Source organism: Gallus gallus, chromosome 10 (assembly GCF_016699485.2).
Source record: "Gallus gallus isolate bGalGal1 chromosome 10, bGalGal1.mat.broiler.GRCg7b, whole genome shotgun sequence".
Lineage (NCBI taxonomy): Eukaryota > Metazoa > Chordata > Aves > Galliformes > Phasianidae > Gallus > Gallus gallus.
This window is the reverse complement of record NC_052541.1, coordinates 11,413,718-11,436,527: the sequence shown is the minus strand read 5'-3', so window position 1 is coordinate 11,436,527 and position 22,810 is coordinate 11,413,718. Positions and strand designations below refer to the sequence as shown.

The 22,810-nt window shown below is 40.8% G+C and overlaps 1 protein-coding gene and 1 long non-coding RNA gene across 3 annotated transcripts in view; both read right to left on the bottom strand.

The window, feature by feature from the left end:
• Positions 1-5,271, bottom strand: part of SH3GL3 (SH3 domain containing GRB2 like 3, endophilin A3) — a 44,033-nt gene extending 38,762 nt beyond the window's left edge. For both annotated transcript variants that reach the window (XM_046898885.1, NM_204528.2), the window contains exon 1: positions 5,112-5,271. Coding sequence is in view for 1 of the 2 variants with exons in the window: in NM_204528.2 (NP_989859.2) it covers positions 5,112-5,156 (45 nt within the window). In the remaining variant the exon portion in view is untranslated. The remainder of the gene's footprint in view (positions 1-5,111) is intronic.
• An 817-nt stretch (positions 5,272-6,088) lies between these two features.
• The window catches only part of LOC121111634, a 42,590-nt gene continuing 25,868 nt past the window's right edge, over positions 6,089-22,810 (bottom strand). Inside the window, exons 2-3 of the long non-coding RNA XR_005862790.2 lie at positions 12,473-12,601; positions 6,089-9,808 (exon numbers count right to left, since the gene is read on the bottom strand). This is a non-coding gene — a long non-coding RNA (uncharacterized LOC121111634). The remainder of the gene's footprint in view (positions 9,809-12,472; positions 12,602-22,810) is intronic.

The following is a 22,810-nucleotide window of genomic DNA, read 5'->3' as shown; positions in this document are numbered from 1 at the left end:
GAGTCTCCAGCCACAACACAGGTAGAGATGAGCAACAGCAACCAGTGTGGTATCCTCACATACATAGAAGATAGAGAAATGTTATTTTGTGTCCCTGCCATTGATTGAGGATTTGTTCTGCCTTATGAGCCGTGTAGAGGAATAATTATCCACTTGAAAACATCTCTGACAATAAACTGTCTTTTCTCCACTATCCTGCCCCTATTACTCTGACAGATTTACAAAAGAGTACCTCAGATAACGTAATAAAATCTAGGAATAGGACAGAAAGTCTCCTTGCTGAGATCCAGGATTCATCGTGCCCTATTCAAGGTAGATGTGAAGAAACAGTATCTCTCACAGACTGGATGGTAACAGCTTCTAGTTGCAGGACAGAAATAGATCTGCACGTACCAGTCACTAGTTAGTAAAGGCTTCCTTTTGGTGTCTCAATGGCAAGTTCGGGTTCTCTTTGTGCAAAGTCTGTCCCTCCCGCAGTTTCCTAATGTACTTAGTTTGTTTGCAAGCACTTGTGTAACCAAAGGTTTCGTGTATTAAGACAAAGTCAAAATGGACCTGAAAAAGACATATATTATGTCGGGGCTAGTTATTCAACGACAGCAAGGAAAAAAAAATGGGAAAACAAAACACAATGCTGTAATCCTATAATGAGATGGAAAGTACAGCAATAATAGTGGGATAGCAACGTCCCAGGCTGCTGCAAATAAGGACAAGCCCAAACACAGCAGCTAAGGACACAAAAACAAAGGAAGAAAAATTGCTCACCTTCAGAAGGCCTCAGGTATGCGGGGATCTCCACTGAGCTACCCTCACCTCCACTGCCAACCCTTAAATGAGGTCTGGGAAGGGGTGGATCCTGGCTGCACCCCTTCCAGTCTCTCAAATGCATTGCATTGCATTGCATGCACCTGAGCTCCCCTGGGTTGGCCCTGCCTTCCCACCAGGTGCTCAATCACTGGTTCAAGCCCTGACTTAGCACTTTTTTTAACTTTATTTTGTCAGAAAAGCACAACAAACAAAACCCAATCAGCAAGATTTATTCTGCCTGGGTAACAAGGTCTCCATTCTGATCTGGTTTTCAATTCAGCAGATTGGATCAACATGCCACATAAATCAACAGAGTAACAGCAGAAATCTGGGGGAGAACAAGCATCCTTGTAACTGCTGGTGAGAGCCAAAAGCCAAGGAACAAAAAAATCAAGCACACACAATAGAAAAAGGCCTTCAAAAACATTGCTACAAACAGATGACAGATGCACTACTTGAAAAGACAAATGCCATTCAGGACAATACGAGAGGAGTGCCCAGAGCATATAAGCTAAACCACTTTTAGAAGTCAAAAATGTTGTACCAACTCAGCTTTGCTTAGAAAACCTCTTCACCTTTATGCTCACCTATAGGCAGAAGAGCCAACACCTGAACAACGCTGTCCTTTTTTTCTTTTCTTCACTAGCAGTTAGAAGGGGTTTAAGAAGCCAATCTGCACTCATTTACAATCACTGCTCACGCTTACATTGCAAACAAGATATTCACAATAACTGCAGTCATGTGTTCCACAAAAAAAAGTATTGATTTCTACAGCCTCTGAGGAGCCAAGCCTAAGAAATGCACTATGAATAATCTGTTGATACTGAGACTGCTGGTATAGACAGACTTCTAACACACCTAATTAAAAAGAAAAAAGACAAAATATGAATTTAAGGTCACCAACAGATTTCTTACAGCAGCATCATGGCTGAGCACTCAGAACACCCCAGGGAAGGGAGGCTCCCAGCACACAGCCTCCTGATTTGAAAGGGTCCCACATCACAGCACTGAGACACCAGCCTGACTGAGCCGATAGAACACAGCAGATGCTACAGCAGCACCTGCTGACTAGGAAGGCCATCCTATCCACTCTGTGCACTTACAGTTTTTCTAAACAGAATGGCACTCTAAAAATACTCCTGGTGAGCATCAGAAAGTGCAGCCCTCCCACTGCCTGTGCTGTCCCATGTGTGCAGCCGCAAGGAGATCCACCCACCTGCATCAAAGGCTGCACATCAACAACAGGAAAACAGATATGTCAGCATCTGAAAGTGACAGGAGGCAAATATTCTATTGAGAACAGAACTCCCCAGAGGCTAATTTAGAAAAAAGAAAAAAATCTATTTGAAAATACATTGACTTGAATATTTCAATTCAAACTTACAGTCTACGTAGTAAGCACAGTAAAACTATTTCTAGCATTCCTGAAAGCCATTATCTGTTACACCACAGACATACAGCCTGTTTTGGGTCTATCACTTCTGCATCCCCGATAAAGCAATTGTTAGGGTAGAGATGCAGGACTGCAATTGCCCCTTCAGGTATTGCAGTGCACAAATAGCTCAAACATCACTGCAGCAATGTAAACAAACACCCATGACTCAGAGCTGCCTTCCAACCCCTGCACCTAAACAGGTGAAAACCCCCCCCCACACACACACACACAGTGTTCAGGGATGAAAGAAGTACAGCTGGGTACAAAAACCCAGGAGAAAACCATAAAGAACTCCTATTGTGAGTTTATGGATTGCAAACATGGAGACACAGGGACTTCTTAGGACACCAGGGACATAACAGCATGTTATGACTGAGTTTGGGTGAGGGCTTTAGGAGTCATACAAAGCTGACTGCTGAACCACATTGGCATGCGTCAGACAAACATCCCAGAAGGAATAAACCAATGAACCTCAATTGTACACATAAAATCAAAAGTATTGGTTCCTTTTTTTTACCCCAGAGTCTAAAGCAAGGCATACAGCAAATGAATTTCCCCTGGAAAAAAAAATTAACAACAAAAAAAAAACCCCAAACAAACAGTTCTGCAACAAGTGAGTGGCTGTTAGAAATGCTACACTAAAAGATGTGTTTGGATCTATTCTATAACTGTATGGTCTATAACTTTAGATCTACATCAGTCTATATGTCAGTTGGAACTGTGCGTTATTTCAGTTGAATAGATGTCTGTTGTAGCATGGAAATATTATCTTCTGAAAATATAGAGATCTTGTGAGTAAATATCAAAGCAGTGACATTTTTGAATTATTTTGTTAAATACAGACTCTCCTAACCCACTTGCTTCATCCTTGAGATTTTTTTTTGTCTCTAGGTTCTGCCAACCTTCAAATATTCTCCTTCAATCACGTCCTGGCACAATTCTCATTCCCCTCAGTATTCCTCAGCGTCCTCTGGGAAATTCGCCAGTTTTGTCATCTGCCCCCATTCTCCTTCGGGAACATTAAAGCAAGGAATTAATTTTGTTCTTTTCCCAAGCCATGCCTGTGTCTGCTGTTAGCAGTTACCCTTGGCATCTCTTGGCCTTTCAGTACACAAATATATACACCTCCTTAAGTGATCCTACAGTACTTCAGAGATTCATAAAACATCCTGCTGAGAGATCTCTGCATTCGCTTGTTTTAGCATCGTGCAAAAGAATTAAGCTAAAAGATGGAGTACTGATATTTCTGTTACGCGTGCCCTTACCGTCCCATTTTCTGCTACTTTCCACAATTATTTTCTATGTACTTTTATGTATTTTTATACTATTTTGCTCAATGTCTTATCTGAAGTCTTCCAGAATGAACTCTTAAGAAGTGCAGCGTGTTTTCTTAAGCACCAAAAAAATAAAATAATAAAAAAATAAATCCAGTTCCAATATCAGCTTTTCTCCCACACGAGCATGTCCTATTAAGGAACATTTCCTTCTCGAAGGAGAGGTTATTCCGATCTGCTTCCTTTACATTGCATGCTCATTTCTCCATTTGAGAATGAATGGAAACTTTACATTTGGCATAAGATGAAGAACATTATCAAATATTAGACTTACGCATCCCCTTTTCCTACTGCAATGAACACTGGAAGACATACCACAGCATTTCAGGAAATAGCCAGGTGAGTTCAATATATCCTTCTATTCCGTTCTGCCACCAATGCTACCTTCAGCAGCCTCCCCCTCAGTTATTTAGTTCTTTGCTATGTGTACGTGCCCAGATTAAGCAACCTGCCACACTGGTGGCAGCCATCAGACTGGAAGCATTTGTTGTGGTTACCTCTTTAACTTCTGCACTAAAATACCATCTGTGTTACCAACTCGGCACAGCAAAGGCTGCACCACTTACAGTACAGTGGGTGCAGAACAAACCAAAGCCTTTGCTAAGCCGTCCTTGGGTTTGTTTACCCAGAGAACCCTCATTTCTGCAAAGAGGCAATGAAAGATGACTAAATATCTAGGTACATGGCATTCCTTGAGATTGATACATAGCACAGAAGAAATAACACTACTGACAATAAATGCTAGATAGAATTATTCACTGTGTCAATATCCAACCAAAGTCACATCTGAGCTGTACAGACCCCAGCTATCTGCAGGAGGACCTGCAGAAAGGCAGCTCAGCGGCTCTGAGCCTTTATTTCCTGTGCTCCAAGCAGGAGCAGCTGCCAGCTTGGCCGAACGAGTTATGGAACTCGTCAGTATTGGCATCATCATTAAGGAGAGCCAACAGGAGGACAAATCTCTGGGGAGCTCAAACTCTTCCACTGGAGAAGCCCACTATGCAGCACTGCAGGAAGGGAAACTGGGAAAGCTGCACCGGGAGAACAGAGAGAAGATGAAGGCTCAGGAAAAGATTTGAGTACAGCATCCAGAGGAGGAGGGAAAACTCTAGAAAAGCAGGGTACCCCCTATAGGACAGATGCGTGGTATGCCAGGTAGGGAAACAGCGGGAGTTGGTGGGAGAGAACAACAACGAACTCCGTGGCGACAGCTGGTACCTCGCAGCCCCCATCTTTAACTGAGGCCACAGGGCACGAACCCAGAACAGCACGAAAGAAATACCAGTAACAAAATCAATAACTGGAAGCGAAGAGCCGGGCCCCGGGAGATGGGAGGGCAGGGATCGCCGGCCTCTCACGCTCCCGTCGGGCGGCTGCGGGGCACCCAGAGAGATGGGGCCGGCGGTGCAGCTGCTACCCTGCAACCAAAGGACGCGCCCTGGGGTGGCGGGGGGCGATGCCAGCACCCAAACAGAGGGAGAACCCGAGAGAGCCGCTCCTCCGAGCACAGCCCGCCGTCGCCACCCCTCCCTTACCTGGCTGGCTTTGTGAAACTGCTTCTTAAGCCCCGCCACGGACATCCTTCCGCCGCGGGCGGCTCCCCGCGGAGCGCGTACCCCGAGGCGGCTGCCGGCGGGTGGCGGCTCCGGGCAGCGATCCGCGGCCTCTCGCTGTGTCACCCGCACCGCCGGCCCCGGCGCCCCGCGCGGGTGGAAACATCGCGTTCCGAACGGGCTCAGCGTTACCACCCCATTGGCCGCCGCTCGTGCCCATGCAAATGACACAGCCGGAGTCGCCCGCCCATTGGACGCGCGTGAGGGACTATGCAAATTGAGCGCTCGAAGACGCCCACGCTACGGTGTTGCGCGAAGACCGCAGGGCCGGCGGGTTCGGCCCGCACTGCGCTGCCGGGGGGGCGTAGCGCTGCGCGGCTGAGCCACGCGGGGTTCGGCTGCCTGCTGGGCCCGGCTATGGCCTGCTTTCCTCTATGTACGTCTCACTGCTACGCGGCATCTTAATTACATGGATGCTCTTAGTGCGTGAAAGCTACTGCAGCAGACCAGAGCGTGACTGCTTGGGGCTGTGCAGCAGAATAAACCCACTCTGTGGCTTGGCTATTTTTTAGTTATTATTATTTCTAAAGGAGCATCAGGAAGGCCAGGAGAGCCGCACAGATGGGTGGCTCAGCCGTGTGCCTGGCTGCTGCAGGATGGAGCGATCACACGCTTACGTGTGGTTGTGGGTCAGCAGTGTACCCATAGGTAGGGGTGGTCGTGTCCCCCCAGTAAAGCAGTGGCGCTGGGCCCTGGCCACAAGGTCACTTGGCAGTGATGGAGCTGGGAGGTGCTCAGAGAGAGCCTTGGGTGCTTGCAGGGTGGCAGAGTTCTCAGTGGCAGCCTGCGGGTTTCACTGACTTGTGTGAGCGAGGCGTTTCCAGAGCGTGTTACAATTAGCTCACACACTCATAGAATAGTTAAGATTGGAAAACACCACTAAGGTCATTTAGCCCAACCATCAGCCCATCACACTGCCCACTAACCCATGTCTCAGTGCCACATCTACTCTCTTCTTGAAAACCTCCAGGGACCTCTTTATAACAGCAGTGAGGCCAAGGAAACAATAATAATAATAATAATTTTTAAAAAGTAAAAAAGAAAAAAGAATTAGGGTAATTGTTCTACTATAAATTAGGAGAAAGGAACCTCTGTCCCACCTGCCACAATTGCACACCCCTGATACAAGTATCAAGACAGACTTGTCCGTGAGTTAAGGAACTCCTGCTGGCTACTATTTTACAAAAGGCGCTTTGTACTGCAGAGGCAAAAGCAACAAAAGAGAAAGCGATGAGGATAACCAGTTAACCCCCTACAGAAGACAAATTGTAAGGAAAAGTCCTCTCAGGTTTTTGGACTGAGTAATACTTGAAAGAAATCTGCAGTCATCGTGCTGCCTGATGGCACTTAGTGGGGAGGGAAGGAGCTTTCAGCCTCATTACACGGTAACATGATTACACCACAGGCACCTGATTTCAGCACCAAGTGTTCTTCCTAATCAAAACGCAGCACGGTGCTCACTGCCCAGGCCAGGTCTGGTACGGCGTGAATTAGTGAGGCATTTGGAGAGGTCACAGCTGGCAGAAATGAAATGAGCTGTTTTGAGAGAGCCGGAGGTGCTGAGAAGAGAGAAAACAAGGCCTGAACTGAGAAATTGGAGTTTTGTACATTGTATTAAAGCAAACTCTGAGCGTACCATGGAATGAGGAGAAAGCTCTGGCTAATCTTTGGCTGGAAGAAAGGGGGAACCAGAAGGAAGAAAGGAACTTAAAACAAGTGACCGTGCAGGAGAACCGATGGATTATAGTCACTGCAGCTGCTAGCTGTGAAATTCGATTAGATAAAAACTTGAGTAAGGTAATATGTCCACAGCTCCATCTTTTCATCCAGTGTTACCCTAAGGGTAGGAGGTGTGTTGTTTCTGCTGTAGTGATACAATAATCTGCAAGTGGGAAATGCCCTGTGGAAATCCACGTTCATAGGCTAATTGCATGATGGTACAGACAAGGTGAAAAATTAATTAAGATCCAACTTGAGTGGCCCAGGTGTTAATGATTTGGTAGAGACACTCTGAAAAAGGCTGGTGTTCTGTTCAGATATAAGCTAAAGTTACAGCTTGTAGTCAGTCAGGCTGGGTAAGCAATATCTAAGGGCTTTATAACCACAGATGGCTATACATGATGGAAAAAGGGACTTTGATTTGCTGGGTAACATTCTTGATGTTTTCAGAAATGTTGCTAATCCAATCTGTAAAATGAGGGAAATCATAAACAGAATAAAAACTCCAGGAAGTGGTACAGCTCAGTGATGACATGGTAGAAAAGGAACTTCTGTTAAAAAGAACTGTTACAAACCAAAGGCAGGCCAGAATATAGTACTATGCCGGCATGGTGAAAGAATACTTTGCAGAGCCTGGGAAACAGGGGGCCTTTGGGAAAAGAGTTCTAGATATGTAGGTATTTAAACAACTGCAATTCCACCACTCCAGAAATTTCAAAGTACTTGAGATCTACAGATGGTGCTCCAACATATTATTGTTTTAAAAAGGATGGTGAACTTGGTACAAACCGAGAACTCCTAACTGGATTCGAATCACAGTGGTGACTGGAAAATATGTGCTGGCTGCTTATGTGGTAGAATTGGGCTTGGAAATCGGTCCTGTGAAATTCTAGCAACATAGGTATCTGGATGAGTGGGTGCATTTGTAATTCGCTTGGATTTCAGTGTGGCTACTGCTTTGTAAAAAACCAGCCTGCAGGAATTCCTTCTGAAAATGATTCCGATAAAAGCAAACAACCTCACAGGCATTTGGTTTCCAATGAAGAAGTTTTAAGAGTTGAAATTGCAATAGTAGCCATGTGAAGTATTGGGTTTTGAGTAAAATAAGAACTGGTAATATTTATAAAAAAAGATCTAGAGACAGCTTGGCAGTTGATATTTCTTGCAAACTGAAGCCAATCATATCCATGTTTACTTGAACGTCTCTTAAAAAATATGAGAAATCTGATAGTCAGATTTGATCTGGGTCTTCAGTATTTACTGCCACCAAAGAAAACATCAAAAAGGGGAGAAAGATAAGTTTGTGATGAAGTTCTATGGCACTTGATTCCAGGCCATGCTGACTATAAGTAAAACGCTTATTCCGTACAACTTAAATATTCAAAACAAGGTGCTGTGCATTCACTTACCTGGCAATAGTTTTTACGGGTGGCATTGGAAGGAGACTTTGGATGTGTTCATCTGATACAGGACAAGAATAGCTCCAGGGGAAAACAGCCTACTGAGTAACCATGTCACTGCTTACCAAAAGCAGGGTCATTGAGAGAAATATCTACATGTTGAAGAAGTCTAATTTCCCATTCTTTAACTTCAAAATATGGCATTGGAGAAGGAGAGCAAAATAAATATATATATATTTCTGAAAAACAGTTTGTATTGCACAGATGGATTATCCCAAGTCTAAGTAGCAGGTATGACATTAGTGGAGCTCACTGGCATGGTTGGGCAAGTCTGATTTTCATGGAATGGTACATCTGAAGTGTACCCAACTGATGGGCTGTGACAGTATCTGGGGTTTTATTCAATGCATTTTTCACCAAGTTATAAGATCCAGTAGAACACATAGGGAAATTTTTTGAGCCAAACTATTTTGGTAAGTCCATTACAGTACCAAAATTATTTGTTGACTCCTCCTTCCAACCTACCTAGCATCTGATAAGAAGGAAGAACACAGATGGTAAACATGGCATCTCTTGGAATCAGCACCAAGCAAAGTAGCACCAAGCTAGTGTTCCCATGAAGGAAAAGGAAGGGGAGTGTACAGTGAACACTATTGCTCCCTGAACTTGGGCATGACAGAGACGATATACAATCTTTTGTATGAAACACTTAAAGGCAATGGACCAAGTAGAATTTGATACTTGAAAGAAAAAAACTCTGCAAGAGGGGACTTACAGAAAGCTTTGAAAATTAATTTGGCTTGAGTATAAGATTGTGTCCTATTCTAAACATGTGAGAACTTCATTTGGTTCCACGGCTATAGAAAGAAGATAATCTTGAACTGAACTGACCCTCCTGCAGAGTATTGACAATTAAATGAAGTAATACATACTTAGATGAAAAAGAAATCTTTAAAACAAAATAACAAAAAGGAATTAGGAAAATGTGTTCATGTACAGGTATGGGAGGAGCAGACTAATGTTAGGATTTTGCTTCTAGACCATAAGCAGTTCTGCACATCATAGCACTTGCAGTGCTGATTCAGGTGTTCCTGTTGTGGCTTTGCACTGCAATGTACGCTTCACAGAAAAGGGAAAAAAAGCTGATAGTCTTCTCTATGCAGCCAGCACTGGCCAGAATTTGGAAAGCTCCCTGTTCCACACGGACACTGCTGGCAGCTGGAGCAGGACTGTGTGACCTTGGGGCCGGTAGACACTCTGGCTAACCTGCTTCATTTGTTTTGGATGCTTATGTTTGCTATCCAGATCTTCTAACTTAATGTAGCAAGTGAATTGTTTTTGGCATTTGCGTTTGTTCTTCTCAAGCAGAATTTCCATATGTATTGCCTTACCATTATCCACATCTTTGCTTTTTGTCTCATCCCCTTCCTGTGTTTGTTTTCTACATGAACCTCCATGATTCTGTGGGTACTCTCTATCTTCATTTTTGAATTCCTTGTTCTGCAAGTGTCAACAAAAGAAGAAAGCATGTTAGGTCTTATGCCATTAGTTAATAAATATGGTTCAACTTACATGTTTCTTTCTAAAAGGCATATAAATAACTTAGATGAACTTAAAATCTAGACTGATATTTTTAATGTTACATATGTGTATGCTATGAATAGGTATTCTAATTTTGAAGAGAACACAACAGCCTTTTCTTCTGCATGTGCTGTTCAGTTACACTGCAGCTTGTACAGAAAATTGCAATGGTGATCTTGCAGAGTATATGATATGGATACCTGAACAGATCCTGGTTGGAGGATCAAGAGGATCAGCCTATATTGCTTCTGATAGCAGTAAAAATAATAACTGTTACTATTAATATGTATCCAGGAAGTCAGTGTTCACAGACAACTCTACAGTGTTTAACAGAAATGAGTTATCTCTGTAATTTAGAATACAGACATGGATGCCCAAACAGACTCCACTTTTTTTACTAGCCATTCTAAAGTTGTGTCTTCCTACAGAAGAATGTGACAAAAAAAAACCCTGAAACTTAAAATGGATTGATGTGATAATGTGCAGAAATGCCTCTCTCCCTTCAGAAAATTGCACCTGAGTTCTGTGCTGCTATTTCACATGTCAAAATACAGCTACCCAGTGTTGCACAGAGCTGCCTCATTTCATTCAAAAATACTGACATTCTCATTGTTGACAATGCCACAGCCAGGGAGAAATCTGAAACTGCAGTGTCACGAGGATACTAATGCCAGCTTCTGGAAGCGTCAAGGATTCTCGTCTTTGTGTTGGAAGTACTGTACTGGATCTGCTGATGAGTCCTTTGAAGCAGAACATCGTAGCACTGTGGTGTGAACTGGATCACATGTACTCTATGAAATCCAACTCAGAATTTCATATCGCTGCTCTTTATTACAGGACAGAACTTTAAATATTCTTTAAAAGTTCTGGTCTTCACAATGAAGAAAATAAAACTTTACAGTGGAAAAAGAATGCGCTGAAGAACAACGCATGCTACCTTGCCTTGCTTACAGGATGTGATGTGCAAGCTTCTTTCATAATGATTTATTCAGCTTTAGCAGGTAGAAACATAATCACCAAGAAAGATGAGTAAAAATCTAAAAAACACACATCTGTCTTGTATGTAAAAAAGGGAAACAAATGGTAAATAAATCCAGTGGCTCAACTTCTTCTTGTATAAGCATAGGCCCAATTTAACTTCATTGAGCAGAGCAAAAAGTTGTATCCACGCTTGTTACAATGAGTCCTTAACACGGTGTGGACATTTCAAACAATGTGACCAATGGTTAATAGCAATTGAATATCAATAAGTAAGTACCTTGTAGCAAGCTTGTGAATATTCAGACATACCTAGTTTTAACAAAACTTCTATTGCAAGGACATTGTTTTGTTTTCAGTGTAATTTAATAGGTCTTTTGGGATCTGCCATGTTTGAACATCTGGGAATCATCACATGTTGTCGATAAATGAGGCAACAGGAAAGGCATGATGTGTCACAGATGTTAAATATGGCAATACTCCACAGACCAACGATCACAAACCGGAATGATCAGACTTTGAAAAATCTGATTAAGATTCACTGAGTAGATAAAATTCAACTTTTTCCTTAAATTTCCTAACTGTTCTGATAACAGTGGGTGTTAGAGTGGTAAAAAAAAAAAAAAAAAAAAAAAAAAAAAAAAAAAAAAAAGATTGAAAACTGGTTTATTTTGAAGGATAAAATGATAGAGCTGAAGACAAGGATTTGACTAACAAATACTTATAGGAAGATGAATACAACTTTCCAGGTCCCTGTTGTCTCATCATGAAGATTAACGGCTACTACCAGATAACTCTACCCCTCCTTATAAAACAATGAATGCATAAATCAAATTTATTGTGTTAATTTAAGCATTGTGGTTAATTGAGTAGCTGCTGCTGTACTAAGAAACCCTTTTCTCTCCCCTTATATGCAAAGAGAGAGTGTTCTGGTTGCTGTAACTGTTAGCCATGAATGCCACCTCCTGGCCACGTACAGGAATAGGGAAAATAGCCCAACTTCCATGCAGTAGACAACCATTCACGTTGAATAGATGTTAAAATATGTGAAACACAGACATGGCTGCTGACAGACTTCCTAGATTGTCTGTGGAAATTTAAAGGCTCTCTGATATTTACATTTGCAAAGAAATTGCGTTGTTCGAAACAAAATAAACACACTTGACATTGACTTTCTGTAGAAACAACCTGGAAACTGTTGTATTTAAAGGGAGCAGCTGAATCAATACCATGACTGAAATCTTGACCTCACTGAAGCCAACAGGACTTTTGACACTGATTTCAATGGGGCCCAAAATTCCAGTCCATGCTTTATGAAAGCTGCCCTTGTGTGTCAGCATTGGAGTTATTAGAAGATTTTAACAATGTTGGGCATATGTATTCTCTTGCAAATTCAGTAGGAATAGGATTTTAAAGAGGACCCCAAGAAGGTCTGGACCCACAAAACAACAAACTGTATTTCAGGGTGGTAAATTTTTCAACCAGAGACCATTTGTTCCCTGTGCTCAGACAAGAATAGCTGCTGCTTTCATTGCTTAAACTTCCCCAGCAATATGCACACTGCTGGTAGTGCAGCTAGTACAGGTAAGAGCATGTTGTACGTACCAGAACATGTTCCTTGAAGCAATCTTGTTATCACGGTGTAACGGACTCCCAAATCAAAGCAAACCTCTTCTCTGGCTGCTAGATGAATATACAGACAGCAAGGGAATCGAGCCAGGGAATTTCTCTCACCTGGGGAAGCAAATAAGAAGCATTTCTCCAGTGCATGAAGATGAAAATTTGGGCAGACAGTAGCTGAGATCCCCTGCAGCATCAGATTGTGTTATAACTACTGCATTTAACTCACCCTTGGCTTTTTTGCCTAACTGTTCCATCTGTGTGATCTCTTCCAGACCTGAATTCTCAAGTCATAATTAATAGTATTTTCAGTGTTCCCAATCCTGCACAGATACATTGGTATACTGGTGAGTAATCAGTCATTTCTTGTTAGGTTCTTTTTTGTTCTCTAATGATTTGCTTATATGTCCAGTATAACATAGTAGAAATCGCATGCAAACAGACAAACCACTTAATGTACACAGTAGACAACTTCTCGTTTGCCTAATATGTGATTCTAATGTATCTTAATGTCAGATGCAATGTCTCCTCAAGGACTCGGTGACACAGTGTACACTGGAAGAGATTAAAAAGTAACAACAGCTATGGTATATGGGTAACCAGCACACTCAGAAATAATTCGGCTGATATATTTGCAATTTCCAACATTCCTAAAGTATGGCACTTTTCCTTTAACAAGGGTGATTAGGATCCATGTATCACAGAGGCAGTAGGGTGTGTTGGGTTGTTTTTGGTTTTGCTTTGCGTGTGTAGGATTTGTCTGTTTGTTTTTAACATAGGGAGGGACTGAGGAGAGAAGTGGTCAAGGCAGAGAGAGAAAAATGAGGTAGAAATCGTTCTGCCATCCAGTGCCAGTGATACTATCTCCAATCTGTAGATGGCAGTGATCTCCCACGAGCAGCTGCAGGAGGAAAGGGGTGGTGGGGAAATCCTTAAATTAATACCGCTATGCAAAGCAGATGTGGGGAAAATTAGTGATGAGGTTAGCTTAATGCTACATAATGATCTCCTTTTTACACTAAGAGCTGCTTAAAAAATATCAGAAAGTACATCACTTACTTCCTTCATGTAATGAGAAAATACTTCATGCCACTTTTAATCTGTCTATTTCTGTATTGGAGGATTTTGACGACAAATTCCAGAATCCCATCTTTTGGAACTTATCTGTGACAAAGTCCCAGCATTGGCATTCCAGACCTTTGTACACATGTTTGATACATATCATTATTTTAAGATGTTTATTTAAATAATGCCTGGATTTTTCCTCCCAAACCCCTCCAGTTACTCAGCCACCTCCCTCACCAGTTGCTCAGCAGGTCTGTGCCATCTGGGTAACTTTCAGCTGCTTTTCACTGACACTCGCATTAGTTTTCACTTTCATTCACATAAAAGGTGTAAGGAAGGCTGGTGCAGAATGCTTTACCACAGGGTGTGATGTGTGCTGAAATCAGAGGGTAATTTCAGTGGACATGGAATCTTGCCTCCCAAAATCTACCTTGTCTGTTGGATGACTGTTGGAGAGAACTCTCAAAGTATAACGTGTACTCTAATCTTTCCTGCATGTTTTCAGTTGTGGATTTTGTACTTTTCTTCTTAATTAAAGGATTCTGTCTATGGGACCTTAAAATACACCTTTTCCTGATGACCAGACTGCAAAAACTACACAGTTTTAGAAGCTTTGTTGTGTCACATAGGCTTTTATCATCAGGTTTTAAAAGATACCTAGACATGCTAGTGAGATGTCCAGAAGGACTGCAAACAGCATCTTTTAAAAAGCATTTATTTTATTGTATTTTTTTCTGGAGATCTTAACTATCAGTGAGATTTGGGGTATTGTGGGGACGAAGTGCCCACAGTGAATGCATTTGCAGAATGAAATGCAGAGAAGTTCCTAAGCCAGTTAATAGCTCAACACCCATGGATTGCAGTAGGAAGTGTACAACTGCAAAGAGCAGAAGTAGAAAACTATTCTTCTGCTTCTGAGTTGGCCTGGGTTCCTTTAATGGCAGGAGCATTAAATACCTCAGAGACTCCAGGTTGAGTCTTTCCTCAGCAAATCATGAGAAATTGTCTGTGTCAAGTCCTCCTGTGTCAAGTTTAAGATTATGCCATTTGGTTACTTGCTGCAGAAAAGACTTTTTGCAATATCAGTACGCCCACTTTGCAGTCGCTTCCATTTCACTGCAGTTGAGTGAATGAGTCTTGTCATTGATACTAGCAGTGGCAACTTTGGTAACTTCTAGTGCATCACTTAAGTCTCTTTTGGAAAGCTTAGCTGAGGCTTACTTCCTTTCACACAGGTTGGATGCTCACCCATTCTAGTAGATTATTGGCCACCGAGCATCACTGTCTTAAGAGCTTTCTCTACAGCAGTGTACCTTTTCTCCTCTATGTTTTATTACTTTTTCTATGATGCTAAATAGATTTCCTTTTAGATCACACTTAACCTGCAGTTATAAAAAAAAAGATTTACTTTTAATGAGTGACTGTTCAATTCCTTCTATTGCGTTTTCAGAAAATAATCCATTGATCTATTCCTAGTATATGGTACTTATTTCATAATAAACACTCTCACCCCTAAAAAAAAGAATGGGAAAAGCTAGCTAAAGAAGCCTGTATAGCTTTCTTCCCTGTTTATTTACACATGAGCATGTGTATGTAGCCAGGTATGCTCTTCTCTCTCGTGCTACAGGCAGAGAAAATAGGGAACAGTATGGAAAATTTAATTTTTAAATCTGGTCATATTGCCCCCCATGGAAAAGATTATGGTGAAATATTAAATAAAACTAGTGTTTAACACACCTACTCATGCTCTAGATACACAGAGCGAGGTCCCTTCCTGGGAGTTATTGGCCGCTCTGTGAAAAAGTAAAAAAAGAGAATTATGGAGAAAAAAAAATAGTTTAGTAAGCTGTTGGCTCAGTTTTCCTTAGATAGAAGTTTATCTGCAGCATGAACTCAGGGTGTGCTAAGACACTCCATAACTGCCCATAGCTCCCAGCCATGCTGCCTGATTTGCTCTGTTACTGTCTTTCCTCCCTCCTGCTCCTTCCCATTCCCTTTCTTCTGCTCTGTCTCTTCATCTTGCTAATTCATTCCACATGCCCTTGAATATGTACCATGTAAGCTGCTGTTTTGCATTCAACATTTGTTTATCCTGGGACTTATCACAGTATCTGAGAATCTCATAACTTTCACAGATTTTTATCCCCGTGAAGCCTTTGTGAAACAAGGAAGTATGTCAACTTACAGATGGGGAGTGGTCACACAGAAGATTAAGTGAGGTGCTCAGAGCCCTGTTTAGTCGTGGGAGCTTTATTCAAGTATTTCTTGGCTCCTGATTTTCTCTATAGATTGAAGATTCTTGTCAAGCAACATCTCATGCAATGCACCACAGTCTCCTTTCCCAGTGAGGACAGGCCATCACTCCATCTTTTTGGCCTCAGTGGCTTCTTGGAGACGCAGACTGCCCAGGGAGATTTCTTACAGCAGAACAGGGACATGGCAGGCACAAACTCAGAAACTTCAGAAAGCCCCATTGTGTCTTTTCAAACTCCAAATTACGGACAGGTAGAAAATGAAATCTGTGGGGAAGAGGTTCAAGTATCTGACATATATTTTCATTCATCTACAAGAAAAAAAAAGCATCCTAAAAATATATACATATATTAATCCCATTTGTGTAAAGCAGATACTTTACTCAAAAACAGTTAAGGATCTGAAAATGCTGACTTCTGAGGAAAATTCTGGATTGGCCCTGGTTGTATCGTAATATGGAAGAAAGAGCACATAACTAATAAGGATTGTGTTATGGCTAATCCTTCTTCCTTGTTTGAGAGTATCTGCTATAAGGAAAGTACATTTTCTGCAATAATAGTCAATTATCTGTAACATCGACACAGAACAATATTTTAATGTTGGTTCTATATAAAGTTTTCAGACTTGCTAAACGTAGGGACATGCACCCGTGTTTTACAGTGCAGAGGTAGCTTCCCAAGCAGCAGACAGAAGGCTCATGTAAGGACTGAGGCTGGCAGCGTGTGCAATTGGAGTGCCAGATCATTAGGTATTCCAATTCAGCCATGATGTGAAACGGCACAGCGAGCTCTACAAACAGCTCTGCTGGTGCTGGGGTGGTGACCTTGGAGCTCTCATGTGACTGGGCTGCCAAGGGGCTGTCTGGTCCACCAGGGTGCCACTTGCCTTTGATTTATCTTTGAGTCTGAGGAATTTTTTTCAGTGTAGTAAGAAAATCCTATTTCAAATACATTATTAGAGCTATCTATGCAGTCTGGCCCCGGTGGATAATTCCTGCTAACTAGATGTGCATGTTCTATGGATGCATGCACTGACTTTAAAACAACCCTCGTGTAGACAGATATCTGATTTTCCTTATAAGTAAGATAAATGAGGAAGAAGAGAGAAAGAAGAATATAGAATAGTTCTCTTTCCTAAGAAAACTGTGGTGTGAGTAGATACGTATCTAATCATAGTACTCTTTACCTTAAAAAAAAGTTTGGTTTATAGCGAATATTTTTATACAAACCTAGTGTTAAAATAAACATTTCAACTACTCTGAACTTTAATTCAGACCAAATGAAGTTATCACACACACAAACAAGAAGGCAACTGAATGCAGTGATTGTGTTTGTACAAAACTACTCTGGTGGTAAGCCAGTGTCTCCTTCTCTCAGGACTCAAACTGCTTAGCCTCGCGGAAAGGTTTCGGAATTGGCAGACAGAACGAGTCTGCATTCTGCTGCAAGCATAACTTCCACTGAAATGTGTAAAAATAAGGCAAGATACAATTTCTACACTGAGCAGAAAAGGTTCTATTACAGTCCTGTCACTGCCTTGATTGATATTGCCTAGGAAAGGTTTTTTTAGTGGATCAGTTTAGTGCTATTGTCTGTTCAGTATTAAAAACATTGCAGTCTAATAAAAAGCTTCTAGTTCTACTGTGAAACAGTGGAGATTCATCACTACAGGCTACAACAAATATCCTAAATCTCCCCAGATATCTGATCGGAGGACTTCATCCGTATGCTGAAGCTTTGCAGAAATTACCTCTGTTATGTCTATGTCCAACTACCCAAAATCATAACTTCCAAAACTATAAATATAACTTTTGTGTGAGTCTCTACTCATTACTGTGCACAAGCGAAACAATTAGAGGAGTACTGGGAACGGTTCCACCCTATTACAGCCACTGCTGGACAGTCAGATGCCATGCAAGGAGAGTAGTCCTGCTGGTTACAAGAAGAGTGTTTAAAGGTAAGAGCTAGCAAAGAAACAGTGTCAGCTGATGTGACTCTGAATATAACACAAAGAGCATTGCTCTTTAATGGATTTTCCTCAAAAACTTCCAAAAAAAAATCTACATTTGGAACAGAGAAAATTTGGAAGACTGCAGTGCAATTGAAGTTTTTCTTGAGGCTGTGAGCCTGCCACACATGGCCAGACATGAGATAATGGCATTTATTTGCATTATTGGGTTTTCCTTACATTTTCACTCTCTGAGGGAACCTATTTCTCAACATCAGTGTTGTCTATTTTTGCTTCGTACTTTTGAATATGTAAGTCCATGGAAGTGTTTTACAAGAGTAAGTTTCAAAGTTCCCTCCAAAGCAATTCTTGGATTACAGGCAGTTACTTGAAAAGTTCTCTTCTCCGTATATTTTCTCTGAACATTGGAGAAAACACATATGTTAAACAGAACCCTATGCAGGTATGTGAGTAAACTGAGAAAACACTAGAGAGAAGAATGCAAAAGGATTATTTAAAAGAGGATGAAAAGATGAAGCATCAATTAAATAGTGCCAAATATATGCTCGGTTCTTATCTGTTCTTACGTGCAGTACTTTGTTCATACATGGAAGAAGCAGTGCGAAACCATGGCAGCTGAGTTACAGGACTATTGATATAATGGCAAGGAAAAGATGCCAATGAAGTACCTTTTATGTGCATGTTAAACTTAGCTTTGGTTGACAGCGTGCCCACTGCAAAACATACATAATGCCTACAGGAATGATAAGCAGAATCTTCCCCAAAGAATATTTTATTCAACTCTGTATGTCAGTTAATAACTTACTGCATAACTTATTCTATCAATTCCTTATCTATAAAACTGATGCATCAGGTCTTCTGTGAGTCTTTGAGCAGGAGGTATCTTGCTAAGTGCATTGCATCACACCTGCAGCCACCAAGCCCCTATCAAGACTGGGGCCTCAAGCTACAACTGCCGTAACCAACATAATATGAAACAGTAATCTTCTTACAGTAGCTGCAGCCTTTAAGTCTTTGAAGAAAGAGCTGAAAAATGCTGTTGTAAGAAAAATAAAGAATGCAAGGGAAAGAGTTTTGAATATGCTTTAAAATATTTTCATAATATTTTCCAATCCTCTAGATGCACTTGCTATGATCACATCTCTTTTTAAGTCTTGTAATCTAAGACTGTCTTATTAACTTTTAATATATGAAAAGTATGCACTATAGGAACGTAATATTACTAATGAGGTAAAGATCTTTTCCCTCACTGTTATTTCCTGTCCATCTCTGTGGTAAGTAACCATGTATCTTTGTATATGGACATGTACAAGCTAAGTGGAATAACTCCTTACCCATCTTCAGTCCCTGTGGACCTCTATTAGCTAGTAAAAAGGCAGAGGCCACATCAAACCAATGCTCTACAGAAGAAACCCAAAGAAGTGCATTAAGATTCTGCCCTTGTAGTGCCAGCCAGTGAGATTTTCACACATGGGGAATACAGACTAGGGTCTTCTAAAACTGAAAGGTTTTGCAAATCACAGTTTTGTCCTGTCAGCTAGTAGTTGGCAATAGGATAAATAGAGATCTGCAATAAAACAAAAGATAAGTGATCCTTTTTCCAGAAAATAAATCAGACTGTTAATGTAACAGCAACATTCCCATTGTTATAGAAGTGGATGAAATGTACTTGCTTGTTAAACTTAGCACACAAAACTGAGAGGACTGCATACAGCTTCCAGCTACTTTTCCGCAAGCCACATGCAGACATCATTTTTTCTAAAATAAAATGCAACTGTTCTACATTTTAATCAAAATTTAGACTGTCAGTCATCAAAAGGCACCAAAAAAGGTCACATGATGTTTCTCAGGGTTATTATTAAAAACATGAGAAGCCTTCCCTCCAGTAACTTTGGAAGTTAATTACACCACTGCCTGTACACTCAGTGCTCCTCACAGAAAAGGAGCAAAGAATGTTGATGTTAGAGGCCAGACAAAAAGCATGCTCTTGCTCCCTGCCCTGCACACCCTCTCGCTCCAGTCTGGTGTATGAGGAGATAGTGCAAGGCTAAGGGTTCCACATCTCTCATTCCGATGGTCTCAACTCAGTTCTGAAGGTTATCCAGCTGCAGTGGGCTCCCAGCCCTCTTGTCATTCCCATTTGGTTGGAAAGGTCTTTGTACCATTAGAAGTGCAGCAGCACTCTTGTCAGTCATTTTGTGTTAGTTATTTAATTGTAAAATCAGCTCTACTGCTGGTACAGGTACATAATACCAATATTTTATTTATTTATTTATTTATTTATTTATTTTTGAGGTAGAAGAATTTTAGGAAGACATGGCCTACAGAAACCTGAAACAAAGACTGTATGTCATGGTTTGCAACAAGTCATGTCTCAGCTAAACAGATAAATGTTTTAAAAGACATCTATTAATCAAGATTAAAGGGTCTGTAGATCACTGGCAATCAGTCTTACAGGCAGAAGAGCAGATCATAATGTTCCCTTGTTACAAAGGGTTTGAAAGTTTTGTTATTCCTGAAAACCACTGGAGGAAATGAACCTGTACATGTGGCTCAGCCAATCCACAAGGCGTAAGAGATGCCTTTAGGCAAGAAAATGAATTGCTGTCCAGATACAGAGACAGACTGACTGCAGGTGTTGGGGAAAAAAAAAGAGAACGATTTCAGAAGATATGAGATTTGCCTGTAATTAAGCTCAGAAGGCCTCAACAAGAAGCAAACTCTATGTTAGAAAAATAATTCCTTTCAAAATCATTGTTACTTTCCTGTTTAGCAAACTTTGAGCTAGGATAACTGCTTCAAGAGAAATTATATATGTCCTCACAGAGGACAATACTCAAAGGACAGATCCAGTCAATATAGACCAGCGATGTAGAGAAGTGTTGTTTCTAAAGTTGACTTCTCTCCTTATAGTCCAATGGCAAAAGAACATGTGAGAGAAATAGCACTGGAGTTGGACATCATTTTCAGGATTTCTATTTTTATAAAAGTGGATTAAAAGGGTTAAATATTGTTTATCCCATTGTTGTACAGGTGGATGAAATTGTTTGTTAAACATAGAATACAAAAATGAGTTTAATACCACTAAGACAATGTTAAGTCTGAAGGCAAAAGCATCCATTCTATTTGCTTCAGAAAAGCTTCCTTTAATATCATTTATGCAAGAGCTCATTCATCGTAAAACAATCCCTTCACATTTTAAATACAGATAATCTCACTTTTTCTTTTCTGAGCCTGAGAAAAACTGGCTTAGGCCACTGGTCAAAATTTAAACAAAAAAGAAAAAAATCAAACAATCCACCAAACCATGAAGAGCAGACCAAGCTCTGAACTAAAGCCAACTCATGTGAATTTCAGGTCAACTAATGGCTAATAGCAACTCCACAGGGATTAGAAACACTGCCTGGACTAAACTGAGCAACCATAAATGTAAACTCACTCACCCATTGAAGTCATGTTGAACACTTACTGAAGCATGACTTAAATCAATACACAGAATTTCAGATAAACTGGTGAAAATTCGTTCTGCAAACAAATAGAATACAATATGATTTTAAAAAGACTATTCAAATCCCTCTGACACCACCTCCTGTTTCACCTTTTCTTAAAAGGTTGATTCAAAACAAACTGCTTTGTAGTACTTCCACGAGCTTCAGATCTCTGGCATCCAGTGAGATGGAGGCTAACTCCTTTTTTGGCACATCAGGCATTTTGTCACTATGTGAAGAGCAGTCCTGTCTGTGCTGAAAATTACTTTCCATAAATTAAATAACATTTGCTAAGTGGCAAGAATATCAGACATACGCTATCAGTGTAATGTTGAAGTATCCTTGCTCTCATTGACACAGATGCCTAGATTAGCCTGTTGGAGCTATCCAGAGGGATAAGGGAATTATTTATAAGATCTAGTTTACCTGCTCATAATTTATTTATAATCATTATAATAATTTATTTTATAAATCAATTAGCTGTCACTGATATCCTTCCAATTTACAGATTTAAATATCTTCTGCATATTTAAGTGGGGTAAATATCCTTTAAAACTATTTCTTAGAGTTGGGGATGTTACTCAGAGATTTTATTTTTAATTAAAAAAAAATAGAAAGAATATATAACCAACCAGATGAAAATATCTTCCTTATGGAAAAGGAGAAAGAAAGGGCTAGCACAAATGTACAGATTGCTCTGTGACAGTGCTTCTGAACCCAGGGAATCTCACTGGAATCTAGTCATTCAGTTAGAAAGGTTGGAGTTAGTGAAAGCAAGATGACTGTCCAGTATAGCAGACAATAGTAAGACTTGATTTCAACAGAATATATGTTTCATTATTTACTATAAACTAGGCCGATGCACACTGCAGATAAAAACAAGCTGATGAAATTCTTAACCGAATAAAGAATGGGGGAAGATATTAAGTATTAGCAATTTAAACGCTATATAAAGGGAACATGACAAATTATGTCAATAACTTTCAAAAACATAAATCCATCTTCTGTGTCCCGCTTTTTCTCCCCATGTACCAATACAGTTGTAACTCTGGAAGAAAATAGTGTGCAAAATGTATGGTACTCCAAGAGCATCATATAGGAATAATAAATTAAAAATAGGAATTGTGTAGAAGTGACGACCAGATGCATGGGCAGTTCCTGTGCTCACTGAACATGAACACTGGATACCAAATGTGGCTGTGTTTAAAGTTCACTGAGTAATTGTGGGGGGGTAAAAGAGTTTTCAGTAGTCCCCAGATCAAGCCTGGGATGAAATTGAGCCTTAGGTGACTTCAGTAATGCTGCAGGGGTGCATAATCACTAATTAACTGGTTTATCTGGGACAGCTGGGAATTTTGCAAGAGCTGGCACTTTCTATCTGGTTTCTCTCCTTCTGTAAGGTCCCCATAACCTTAACCTTACATATTTTGATATCAATCCAATCCTCTGCTCATCAGACTGACTCCTGAATCAGCCCCTAGAAGAGCAGTGTTGGCAGCGCACACTGCAGGCAGGAAAATTGCAGTTCTCTGCCATATGCCCCATGTGG